The 12,850-nt window shown below is 45.6% G+C and overlaps 1 protein-coding gene across 1 annotated transcript in view; it reads right to left on the bottom strand.

Annotated features, from left to right (window-relative positions):
* Positions 1 to 12,850, bottom strand: part of LOC137307993 (mucin-2-like) — a 90,918-nt gene that overhangs the window by 36,318 nt on the left and 41,750 nt on the right. The window contains exons 8-9 of the mRNA XM_067976962.1: positions 2,892 to 3,009; positions 2,603 to 2,741 (exon numbers count right to left, since the gene is read on the bottom strand). Of these exons, the coding sequence (XP_067833063.1) occupies positions 2,603 to 2,741; positions 2,892 to 3,009 (257 nt within the window). The remainder of the gene's footprint in view (positions 1 to 2,602; positions 2,742 to 2,891; positions 3,010 to 12,850) is intronic.

Consider the following 12,850-nt stretch of genomic DNA (forward strand, 5'->3'; position numbering starts at 1 on the left):
TATGTGGAACTCGCTACCATAAGGAATAGTTGTGGCGAATAGCATAGATGCATTTAAGGGAAAGCTAGATAAGCACATGAGGGAGGAAGGAATAGAAGAAAATACTGATAGGGTGAGATGAAGAGGGGTGCGAGGAGGCTCGTATGGAGCATAAACACCGGTATGGACCAGTTGGGCTGAATGGCCTGTTTCTGTGCTGTACATTCGATGTAATTCTATGTAAGATGTACACCCACAGAACAGACAAGATCAGGAACTAAGTCAAGCGAACGAACCTACAAGTTTTCACTCTGTGCCACTGTGAATTAGTGCTCCAACACATTCTCCAGGATTCTTATAACACGCCATATTTTCATTTTATTTATATATATGTACACAATTAATATTACCAACAAGCCAGAGGATCAACCCTGGTTCAATGAGGAGTGTAGAAGAGCATGCCAGGAGCAGCACCAGGCGTACCTAAAAATGAGGTGCCAACCTGGTGAAGCTACAACTCAGGACCACATGCATGCTAAACAGCGGGAGCAACATGCTGTAGACAGAGCTAAGCGATTCCACAACCAACGGATCAGATCAAAGCTCTGCAGTCCTGCCATATCCAGTCGTGAATGGTGGTGGACAATTAAACAACTAATTGGAGGAGGAGGCTCTGTAAACATCCCCATCCTCAATGATGGCAGAGTCCAGCACATGAGTGCAAAAGACAAGGCTGAAGTGTTTGCAACCATCTTCAGCCAGAAGTGCCGAGTGGATGATCCATCTCGGCCTCCTCCCAATATCCCCACCATCACAGAAGCCAGTCTTCAGCCAATTCGATTCACTCCACGTGATGTCAAGAAACGGCTGAGTGCACTGGATACAGCAGAGGCGATGGGCCCCGACAACATCCCAGCTGTAGTGCTGAAGACTTGTGCTCCAGAACGAGCCGCGCTTCGAGCCAAGCTGTTCCAGTACAGCTACAACACTGGCATCTACCCGACAATGTGGAAAATTGCCCAGGTATGTCCTGTCCACAAAAAGCAGGACAAATCCAATCCAGCCAATTATCACCCCATCAGTCTACTCTCAATCATCAGCAAAGTGATGGAAGGTATCGTCGACAGTGCTATCAATAACCTGCTCATGGATGCTCAGTTTGGGTTCCGCCAGGACCACTCAGCGTCAGACCTCATTACAGCCTTGGTCCAAACATGGACAAAAGAGCTGAATTCTAGAGGTGAGAGTGACTGCCCTTGATATCAAGGCAGCATTTGACCGAGTGTGGCACTCAGCAGCCCTAATAAAATTGAAGTCAATGGGAATCAGGGGGAAACTCTCCAGTGGCTGGAGTCATGCCTAGCACAAAGGAAGATGGTAGTGGTTGTTGGAGGCCAATCATCTCAGCTCCCAGGACATTGCTGCACGAGTTCCTCAGGGCAGTGTTCTAGGCCGAACAATCTTTAGCTGCTTCATCAATGACCTTCCCTCCACCATAAGGTCAGAAACGGAGATGTTCGCTGATGATTGCACAGTGTTCAGTTCCATTCGCAACCCCTCAGATAATGAAGCAGTCCGTGCCCACATGCAACAAGACCTGGATAACATCCAGGCTTGGGCTGATAAGTGGCAAGTAACATTCGCGCCAGACAATTGCGAGGCAATGAACATCTCCAACAAGAGAGAGTCTAACCACCTCCCCATGACATTCAATGGCATTACCATCACCGAATTCCCCACCATCAACATCCTGGGGGTCACCAATGACCAGAAACTTAACTGGACCAGCCACATAAATACTGTGGCCACACGAGCAGGTCAGAGGTTGGGTATTCTGCGGCGAGTGACTCACCTCCTGACTCCCTAAAGCCTTTCCACCATTTACAAGGCACAAGTCAGGAGTGTGATGGAATATTCTCCACTTGCCTGGATGAATGCAGTTCCAACAACACTCAAGAAGCTCAACACCATCTTGATTGGCACCCCATCCACCACCCTAAACATTCACTACCTTCACCACCGGCGCACCGTGGCTGCAGTGTGTACCATCCACAGGATGCACTGCAGCAACTCGCCAAGGCTTCTTCGACAGCACCTCCTAAACCCACGACCTCTACCACCTAGAAGGACAAGGGCAGCAGGCACATGGGAACAACACCACCTGCACGTTCCCCTCCAAGTCACACACCATCCCGACTTGGAAATATATCGCCGTTCCTTCATTGTCGCCGGGTCAAAATCCTGGAATTTTTTCCTAACAGCACTGTGGGAGAACCTTCACCACACGGACTGCAGCGGTTCAAGAAGGTGGCTCACCACCACCTTCTCAAGGGCAATTAGGGATGGGCAATAAATGCCGGCCTCGCCAGCGATGCCAACAACCCAAGAACGAATAAAAAAAAATTGGCACAGATGGGATTCCTACCTTCAGTGCTTTGTGAAAATTACTTTTTAATGTTTCAAGCACTGAAATGTCCTGCAAGAATTTCAACACTGTATTGAAGACAATTCTCTCACTGATGCACTGTACTGCCAGCAACACAAAAGTCTTGGTAGTAAGTATTGACTATAAACTTATTGGTACTGGTCATTTCCAGTTTACTAAGTCTCCACTGATTCTTACCTTAGCAAGAACATAATGACACCTTCCGTGGAATGTGTAATAGTTTTCATCAAATGTATTAATGTGAGCTCCTCCCTCAATAGAACAGATTCCAGGGCAGGACAGATCAGTACAAGACCACTGCCCTCGATTACAAATGCTACCAGATTAAAAAGAGAGTGTTTGAAATCAGTTATTTTATTAAATGAAGACTGAGAAACAATAAGTGACAAAAGATACCCCTCCCCCCAAAAAAAACATAACAATTCATCAGGATTTTTAGCAAAAGTCAATGCTATACATTAATTACCATTTACTGCATTTGGTGGAATAGGACTCTCCAGGCGCATAAGATAACCCATTGCAGGTACAGGGACATTGTACTTTTGGGATGCATCCAGTGTTGGAAATGTCATCAAAAACAGTATCTAAAATATGAAATATATAAATTAGATATGCACAGATTCCTAACGTACAGATTTTTCCCAGTATATGTAGTTATCCACAATGTTTTATTCTATATATTATTACCTATTTGACTTTGTGATATGGTTCAGTTATTCATAATGCAAGTATTGTAGTCAGGCTGTCTCATTATAATTCTTTGATGTTGCAAACCCCTCTTTATAACACTCTCAAGTAGCATGACTGCCTCTGTAACAAATCCCTTTTTATAACATTCTTTAGTCCAGCACAACCCTCTCTCTATATCACTAATATAACAACCCTCTCTCTATATCACTAACATAACAACCCTCTCTCTATATCACTAACATAACAACCCTCTCTCTATATCACTAATATAACAACCCTCTCTCTATATCACTAATATAACAACCCTCTCTCTATATCACTAATATAACAACCCTCTCTCTATATCACTAATATAACTCCCTCTAACAGTAATATAACACGAACATAACACCTTCTTTCTATATCACTACTGTAACACCCCTCCTATCGAAAACAGCAATAAAACACCCAAATAATTTCAATGTAATAACCCACTATAACATTAATATAACACACCCAGCTCTCTAACACTAATATAACAGCCATTCTCTCTATAAAAGTAATATAACTGAGTGCAACAGAGCACCGAGTGAGACAGCTGAGAGTTTGGTGAGTGTGGGAGTTTGGTGAAGTGGGGGAAGGAGGTGCTGCTTTGCCTTGCTTTTCCGAACTTTTTCCACAGAGCGGCTGCGGACCTGAGCAGCAGAAGACTGAGAGCGGGGAATAAAAGCAGCAGCAGACCGGCAACAAGAGAAAACTACTGTGCGACCTCACAGGTGAGGCAGGAGAGTCCGAGAGGTGAGCACAGTATAAAAGGAGAGACCAAGAGCGGGAGGAGAGTCTGAGAGGTGAACGCAGTGCAAATCTAAGGTAAGTCATGGCAGCAGAGCTCGAACCCATGATATGCTTCTCCTGCACTATGTGGGAAGTCATGGACACTGCCAGTGTCCCTGGCGACCATGTGTGCAGGAAATGTGTCCAGCTGCAGCTACTGGTTAACCGCATTTCGGAGCTGGAGCTGCGGGTGGATTCACTGAGGAGCATCTGCGATGCTGAGACTATCGTGGATAGCACGTTCAGTGAGGCGGTCACACCGCAGGTAAAGATTACGCAGGCAGAAAGGAAATGGGTGACCGCTATACAGAGTAAAAGGACTAGGCAGGTAGAGCAGGAGTCCGCTGGGGCCATCTCCCTCTCAAACAGATATACTGCTTTGGATACTGTTGGGGGAGATGGCTTATCAGGGGAGAGCAGCAAGAGCCAAGTTTGTGGCACCACGGGTGGCTCTGCTGCACAGGAGGGGAGGAAGAAGAGTGGCAGGGCTATAGTGATAGGGGATTCAATTGTAAGGGGAACAGATAGGCGTTCCTGCGGCCGCAAACGTGACTCCAGGATGGTATGTTGCCTCCCTGGTGCAAGGGTCAAGGATGTCGCAGAGCGGCTGCAGGACATTCTGGAGGGGGAGGGTGAACAGCCAGTAGTCGTGGTCCATATCGGTACCAACGACAAAGGTAAAAAAAGGGATGAGGTCCTGCAAGGTGAATTTAAGGAGTTAGGAGATAAATTAAAAAGCAGGACTTCAAAGGTAGTGATCTCAGGATTACTACCGGTGCCACGTGCTAGTGAGTATAGGAACAGGAGAATAGACAGGATGAATGCGTGGCTGCAGGGATGGTGTAGGAAGGAGGGATTTAGATTCCTGGGACATTGGGACCGGTTCTGGGGAAGGTGGGACCTGTACAAGCGTGACGGGTTACACCCGAGCAGGACCGGGACCAATGTCCTCGTGGGGGTGTTTGCTAGTGCTGTTGGGGAAGGTTTAAACTAGAGTGGCAGGGGGATGGGAACCTGAGCGGGGAGTCAGAAGGGAGTAAAGTTGAGAACAGCATGAGAGGGGAAGACCCAGGGGAAATCTACAATACAAATAGTACAAACAGTTGTTCAAGAACAAGTGAAAGGGAAAAGCATAGAGCAGCAGAAAGAAAGTGTACTTTAGACACTACAGATAAAGTGAAAACTAGAAGGCATAAGGCGATTAACCCAGCATCAAAGCTGAAGGTCAGACTAGGGTGTGTGGCCCAACTAAGAGTTCTATATACAAATGCACGGAGTATAAGGAATAAATTAAATGAACTACAGGTTCAAATTCAAATTGGAGGGTATGACATGAAAGCTATGACTGAGACACGGCTGCAGGATGGTCAGGATTGGGAACTAAATATACCAGGTTATAAGGTCTACAGGAGAGATAGGGAAAATGGAAGAGGGGGAGGAGTAGCCTTAGTGATTAGAGATGAAATCACTTCAATGATAAAGGAGGATATAACGAGAGGTAAGCAGCCAACAGAGACCTTATGGGTTGAATTGAGAAATAGGAAAGGATCTAAGACTATAGTGGGAGTTGTATATAGGAGCCCTGGCAGCAGCTCTGAAGTGCTAGATTGTATAAATGCAGAGATCAGACAAGTGTGTAAGAAAGGCATAGTGGTCTTAATGGGGGACTTTAACCTTCACATAGATTGGGAAAAGCAGACTAGCAACTGTCAGAAAGGTAGTGAATTTCTTGAGTGTGTCCGGGATAGTTTTCTACAGCAGTATGTCCTAGAGGCAACAAGGGGGCAAGCCATACTAGATTTAGTAATGAGTAATGAACCAGATTTAGTGAACGGCTTAACTGTACGCGAACATCTATCTAATAGTGATCATAACATGATCGAGTTCAATGTAGTGTTTGAAAGGGAAAAAAGTGAGTCAGCTGCTAAGATTCTAGACTTGGGCAAGGCCGACTTCAATGGGATGAGACAGAGACTGTCCACAATAAACTGGGCAAATCTGTTAATGGGTAAAACGACTGATGATCAGTGGGAAATGTTTAAAGAAACATTTAACGTGATACAGAATCGGTTTATACCCCTGAGGGGCAAGAACTCTACTTGCCAAAAAAAACAGCCATGGACAACTAAAGAGGTAAGGGACAGTATAAGACATAAGGAAAGGGCATTCAAAAAGGCAAAAAATGGCACAGATCCTGGCGAATGGGAAAGATACAAAGATCAACAAAGGGTCACAAAACAGATAGTAAGAGCTACAAAAAGAGAGTATGAAAAGAAACTCACAAGGGATATCAAAGCCAATACGAAGAACTTTTATAGTTATATTAGGAAAAAGAGGGTGGTCAGGAGCAATGTTGGCCCCTTAAAAATTGAAAGTGGGGATATTGTCATTGACAATGAGGAAATGGTGGACATGTTGAACAATTACTTTGCGTCAGTATTTACAGTAGAAAAAGAGGATAGCATGCCGGAAATCCCAAGAAAACTAATATTGAATCGGGGACAGGAACTCGATAAAATTAACATAAGTAAAGCAACAGTAATGAAGAAAATAACAGCACTAAAGAGTGACAAATCCCCAGGACCAGATGGTTTCCAACCCAGGGATTTAAAGGAATTAGAGCAAGGGTTAATTAATAACCTTATAATTAAGGATCCTCTGGGGTAGGGTGATCATAATATGATAGAATTTCATATTGAGTTTGAGGGTGATGTCGTTAAGTCTGAAACTGGGGTCTTAAATGTAAACGAAGTCAATTACGTAGGTATGAGGGGCAAGTTGGCGAAGGTAGATTGGGAAATTAGATTAAAAGATATGACGGTAGATAACCAATGGCAAACATTTAAAGGAATATTTCATAATTCTCAACGAATATGCATTCCCTTGAGGAATAAAAACTCCACGGGAAAAATAATCCAACTGTGGCTAACTTGAGAAGTTAAGGATAGTATTAGATTAAAAGAAGAGGCTTACAATGTTGCCAAAAAGAGTAGCAAGTGTGAGGATTGGGAGAGTTTTAGAAACCAGCAAAGGATGACCAAGAAATTGATAAAACGGAGAAAATTGAATATGAGAGTAAACTAGCAAGAAATATAAAAACAGATTGTAAGAACTTCTACAAGTATGTAAAAAAGAAGAGAATAGAGAAAGTAAACGTGGGTCCCTTGGAGGCAGAGACGTGAGAAATTATAATAAGGAATAAGGAAATGGCAAAGACATTAAACAAATATTTTAAATCTGTCTTCACAGCAGAAGACACAAAAAAGATGCCGGAAATATTGGGGAACCAAGGGTCAATTGAGAGTGAGGAACTTAAAGCAATTAAGATTAGCAAAGAAAAAGTACTGGAGAAATTAATGAGACTAAAAGTCAACAAATCTCCTGGACCTTTTTTTTAAATTCGGTCATGGGATGTGGGCATCACTGGCGAGGCCGTCATTTATTGCCCATCCCTAATTGCCCTTGAGAAGGTGGTGGTGAGCCGCCTTCTTGAACCGCTGCAGTCCATGTGGTGAAGGTTCTCCCACAGTACTGTTAGGAAAGGAATTCCAGAATTTTGACCCAGCGACGATGAAGGAACGGCGATATATTTCCAAGTCGGGATGGTGTGTGACTTGGAGGGGAACGTGCTGGTGGTGTTGTTCCCATGTACCTGCTGCTCTTGTCCTTCTAGGTGGTAGAGGTCGCGGGTTTGGGAGGTGCTGTCGAAGAAGCCTTGGCGAGTTGCTGCAGTGCATCCTGTGGATGGTACACACTGCAGCCACTGTGCGCCGGTGGTGAAGGGAATGCTGATCAAGTGGGCTGCATTGTCTCAGATGGTGTTGAGCTTCTTGAGTGTTGTTGGAGCTGCACTCATCCAAGCAAGTGGAGAGTATTCCATCACACTCCTGACTTGTGCCTTGTAAATGGTGGAAAGGCTTCGGGGAGTCAGGAGGTGAGTCACTCGCCACAGGATACCCAGCCTCTGACCTGCTCTTGTAGTCACAGTATTTATATGGCTGGTCCAGTTAATTTTCTGGTCAATGGTGACCCCCAGGATGTTGATGGTGGGGGATTCGGCGATGGTAATGCTGTTGAATGTCAAGGGGAGGTGGTAAGACTCTCTCTTGTTGGAGATGGTCATTGCCTGGCACTTGTCTGACATGAATGTTACTTGCCACTTATGAGCCCAAGCCTGGATGTTGTCCAGGTCTTGTTGCATGCGGGCTCGGACTGCTTCGTTATTTGAGGGGTTGCGAATGGAACTGAACACTGTGCAATCATCAGCGAACATCCCCATTTCTGACCTTATGATGGAGGGAAGGTCATTGATGAAGCAGCTGAAGAGGGTTGGGTCCAGGACACTGCCCTGAGGAACTCCTGCAGCAATGCCCTGGGGCTGAGATGATTGGCCTCCAAAAACTACTACCATCTTCCTTTGTGCTAGGTATGACTCCAGCCACTGGAGAGTTTTCCCCCTGATTCCCATTGACTTCAATTTTACTAGGGCTCCTTGGTGCCACACTCGGTCAAATGCTGCCTTGATGTCAAGGGCAGTCACTCTCACCTCACCTCTGGAATTCAGTTCTTTTGTCCATGTTTGGACCAAGGCTGTAATGAGGTCTGGAGCCGAGTGGTCCTGGCAGAACCCAAATTGAGCATCGGTGAGCAGGTTATTGGTGAGTAAGTGCCGCTTGATAGCACTGTCGACGACACCTTCCATCACTTTGCTCATGATTGAGAGTAGACTGATGGGGCGCTAATTGTCCGGATTGGAATTTTTGTGGACAGGACATACCTGGGCATACATTGTCGGGTAGATGCCAGTGTTGTAGCTGTACTGGAACAGCTTGGCTAGAGGTGCAGCTAGTTCTGGAGCACAAGTCTTCAGCACTACAGCCGGGATTTTGTCGGGGCCCATAGCCTTTGCTCTATCCAGTGCACTCAGCCGTTTCTTGATATCATGTGGAGTGAATCGAATTGGCTGAAGACTGGCTTCTGTGATGGTGGGAATATCGGGAGGAGGCTGAGATGGATCATCCACTCGGCACTTCTGGCTGAAGATGGTTGCAAACGCTTCAGCCTTGTCTTTTGCACTCACGTGCTGGACTCCGCCATCATTGAGAATAGGGATGTTTACAGAGCCTCCTCCTGTTGTTTAATTGTCCACCACCATTCACGACTGGATATGGCAAGACTGCAGAGCTTTGATCTGATCCGTTGGTTGTGGAATCGCTTAGCTCTGTCTATAGCATGTTGCTTCCGCTGTTTAGCATGCATGTCGTCCTGAGTTGTAGCTTCACCAGGTTGGCACCTCATTTTTAGGTACGTCTGGTGCTGCTCCTGGCATGCTCTTCTACACTCCTCATTGAACCAGGGTTGATCCCCTGGCTTGTTGGTAATGGTAGAGTGAGGAATATGCCGGGCTATGAGGTTACAGATTGTGCTGGAATACAATTCTGCTGCTGCTCATGGCCCACAGCGCCTCATGGATGCCCAGTTTTGAGCTGCTAGATCTGTTCTGAATCTATCCCATTTAGCATGGTGGTAGTGCCACACAACACGTTGGATGGTGTCCTCAGTGTGAAGACGGGACTTCGTCTCCACAAGGACTGTGCAGTGGTCACTCCTACCAATACTGTCATGGACAGATGCATTTGCGACAGGTAGATTGGTGAGGACAAGGTCAAGTAAGTTTTTCCCTCGTGTTGGTTCGCTCACCACCTGCCGCAGGCCCAGTCTGACAGCTATGTCCTTCAGGACTCGGCCAGCTCAGTCAGTAGTGGTGCTACCAAGCCACTCTTGGTGATGGACATTGAAGTCCCCCACCCAGAGCACATTCCGTGCCCTTGCTACCCTCAGTGCTTCCTCCAAGTGGTGCTCAACATGGAGGAGGACTGATTCATCAGCTGAGGGAGGACGGTAGGTGGTAATCAGCAGGAGGTTTCCTTGCCCATGTTTGACCTGATGCCATGAGATTTCATGGGGTCCGGAGTCAATGTTGAGGACTCCCAGAGCCACTCCCTCCTGACTGTATATTACTGTACCACCATCTCTGGTGGGTCTGTCTTGCCGGTGGGACAGGACATACCCAGGGATGGTGATGGAAGAGTCTGGCACGTTGGCTGAAAGGTATGATTCTGTGAGTATGTCAGGCTGTTGCTTGACTATCTGTGGGACAGCTCTCCCAATTTTGGCACAAGTCCCCAGATGCTAGTGAGGAGGACATTGCAGGGTCGATTGGGCTTGGTTTGCCTTTGTCGTGTCCAGTGCCTAGTGGTCTGATGCCGGGTGGTCCACCTGGTTTTATTCTTATTGTGACCTGATGGCCTCCATCCTAGGGTTTTATAAGAGGTGGTTGCAGAGATAGTGAATACATTGGTTTTGATCTTCCAGAAATCCCCAAATTCTAGAACGTTCCCCATGGATTGGAAGGTAACAAATGCAACCCCGCTATTCAAGAAAGGAGAGAGAGAGAAAACAGGGAACTATAGGCCAGTTAGCCTGATATCAGTAGTAGGGAAAATGCTCAAATCTATTATTAAGGATGTAGTAACAGGGCACTTAGAAAATCATAATATGATTAGGCAGAGTCAACACGGTTTTATGAAAGGGAAATCATGTTTGACAAATCTATTCGAGTATTTTGAGGGTGAAACTAGCAGGGTAGATAAGGGGGAACCAGTGGATGTAGAATATTTGGATTTTCAAAAACCATTTGATAAGGTAGCACACAAAAGGTTGTTAGACAAGATAAGGGATCATGGGGTTGGGGGTGATATATTCGTGTGGATTGAGGATTGGTTAACGGACAGGAAACGGAGAGTAGGAGTGCATGGAGAGTAGAAAAGCAGAATATTTTTTAAAAGGTGAGAGACTAAGAAATGTTAGGAGTCAGAGGGATTTGGGTGTCCTTGTACATGAATCACAGAAAGTTAACATGCAGGTACAGCAAGCAATTAGGAAGGCAAATGATATGTTAGCCTTTATTGCAAGGTGGTTGGAGTATTAGAGAAAGGAGGTCTTGCTGCAATTATATAGGGCTCTGGTGAAACCATACCTGGATTACTGTGTCTTGGAGGTGATGCAACGAAGGTTCATTCGTTTGATTCCTGGGAGGAGAGGATTGTTCAATGAGGAGAAATTGAGTAGAATGGGCCTGTACTCTCTGGAGTTTAGAAGAATGAGAGGTGATCTTATTGAAATGTACAAAATTCTTAGAGGGCTTGACAGGGTAGATGCTGAGAGGTTGTTTCCCCTGGCTGGAGAGTCTAGAACTAGAGATCGTAGTCTCAAGATAAGTGTTCGGCCATTTAGAACCGAGATGAGGAAAAGTTGAATGTTGAGTGAACGGAAGCCCCTCTTGTTGAGATGCAGTGCTGGTTTGTGGTGGGACGTATGCAGGGCTACGTGCATGCATTCTATGATGCCCTGCACTGCAAGAATCCAGCAATGCACGGCAAATCCCAGTGCTCTTTCCTCCTGCTTGCCAGCCTCCATGGTGAAGCTAATGAACTGTTGTAGCCTCGCAAACAGTGCACCAGTGACCTGCCGAATTGTCATGTGCACAGCAAACTGACTGATGTTGCTGATGTCACTAGAAGCAGATTGGAAGGAGCCAGAGGCAGAAAAGGTTACAGCTACAGTGACCTTCCCTGTCACAGGCAGTGCAAAACATGTCCTGGTATTGGCTTCCAATTCTTGCTTCAGCAGGTGACGTAGGTAAGTGACTGTCTCCCTGTTCAAAAGCAGCCGCTTTACACACTGCTGCTCTGTGAGGTTCAAGTATGTTTTCCCACCCAGACCATCGAGTGGCTGCTGGGGAATAAGTGGTATCCCTTTACATCACGAAGATTATGAAGGCCTACATCTATACCAAAGCGAAACATTTTACTCGACTCCAGTCTTGCTTTGAGAAATCATGTTCTCTGAATGCCCACGTGCTGTAATGTTGCCTTTGCGCTCTTCCTGCAGCCCATGCAGTCCTTTACCACCTTCCTTGCTCCTGGTCATCCTCCTGATTTGGGAGCCTCAAAGGTAAGTCCAGCAGCATTCCCAAATTCAGCAGTGGAGAACAGACAAGTCCTTTGAAACAGTTCTAACCTTCCACAACCTCACTCTGCAAAAATATCTCAGACAAGCACATGCCAAAGCAGTCAAAAACTTGGACCAAAAGCATCCTAGAAGCCTAAAACAACGAACCAGAGACATTCTTTCATGAAGGTAAGGATCTCCTTAAATACCACTTGTGAAAACTGCTTTCCAACTGTTCCCACCCATGAATTGCTTGGACGGATTTAGGAAGTGAAGTTTAAGGTGCTCACAGACACCAATTTCAAAAACGGGTCCTGATTCAGGCACAGGACCCATGTTAACATATTGCCTGTATTTGTTTCAGATGGTCGCCAGGGGGGCCTATCAAGTGCCCGAACCAATATGGCATTGGGTGAACTTCCACTGTCATTCTGGTGCAGAATGTCACGCTGCAGAATTAGACTTTGTGGCGACTGTTTTGGACACAGAAAATACACAATACCAATTTCTCCATCACACTAATATAACACCGCTCTCCATTACACTAATAATACACCCCCCATTACACTAATATAACACCTCTCTCCATTACACTAATATAACACCCCCCATTACACTAATATAACACCGCTCTCCATTACACTAATATTACACCCCCCATTACACTAATATAACACCCCCCATTACACTAATATAACACCCCCCATTACACTAATATAACACCCCCCATTACACTAATATAACACCTCTCTCCATTACACTAATATAACACCGCTCTCGATTACACTAATATAACACCTCTCTCCATTACACTAATATAACACCTCTCTCCATTACACTAATAATACACCCCCCATTACACTAATATAACACCTCTCTCCATTACACTAATATAACACCCCCCATTAC

The sequence above is a fragment of the Heptranchias perlo genome, unplaced genomic scaffold (assembly GCF_035084215.1).
Source record: "Heptranchias perlo isolate sHepPer1 unplaced genomic scaffold, sHepPer1.hap1 HAP1_SCAFFOLD_117, whole genome shotgun sequence".
NCBI classification, from domain to species: domain Eukaryota; kingdom Metazoa; phylum Chordata; class Chondrichthyes; order Hexanchiformes; family Hexanchidae; genus Heptranchias; species Heptranchias perlo.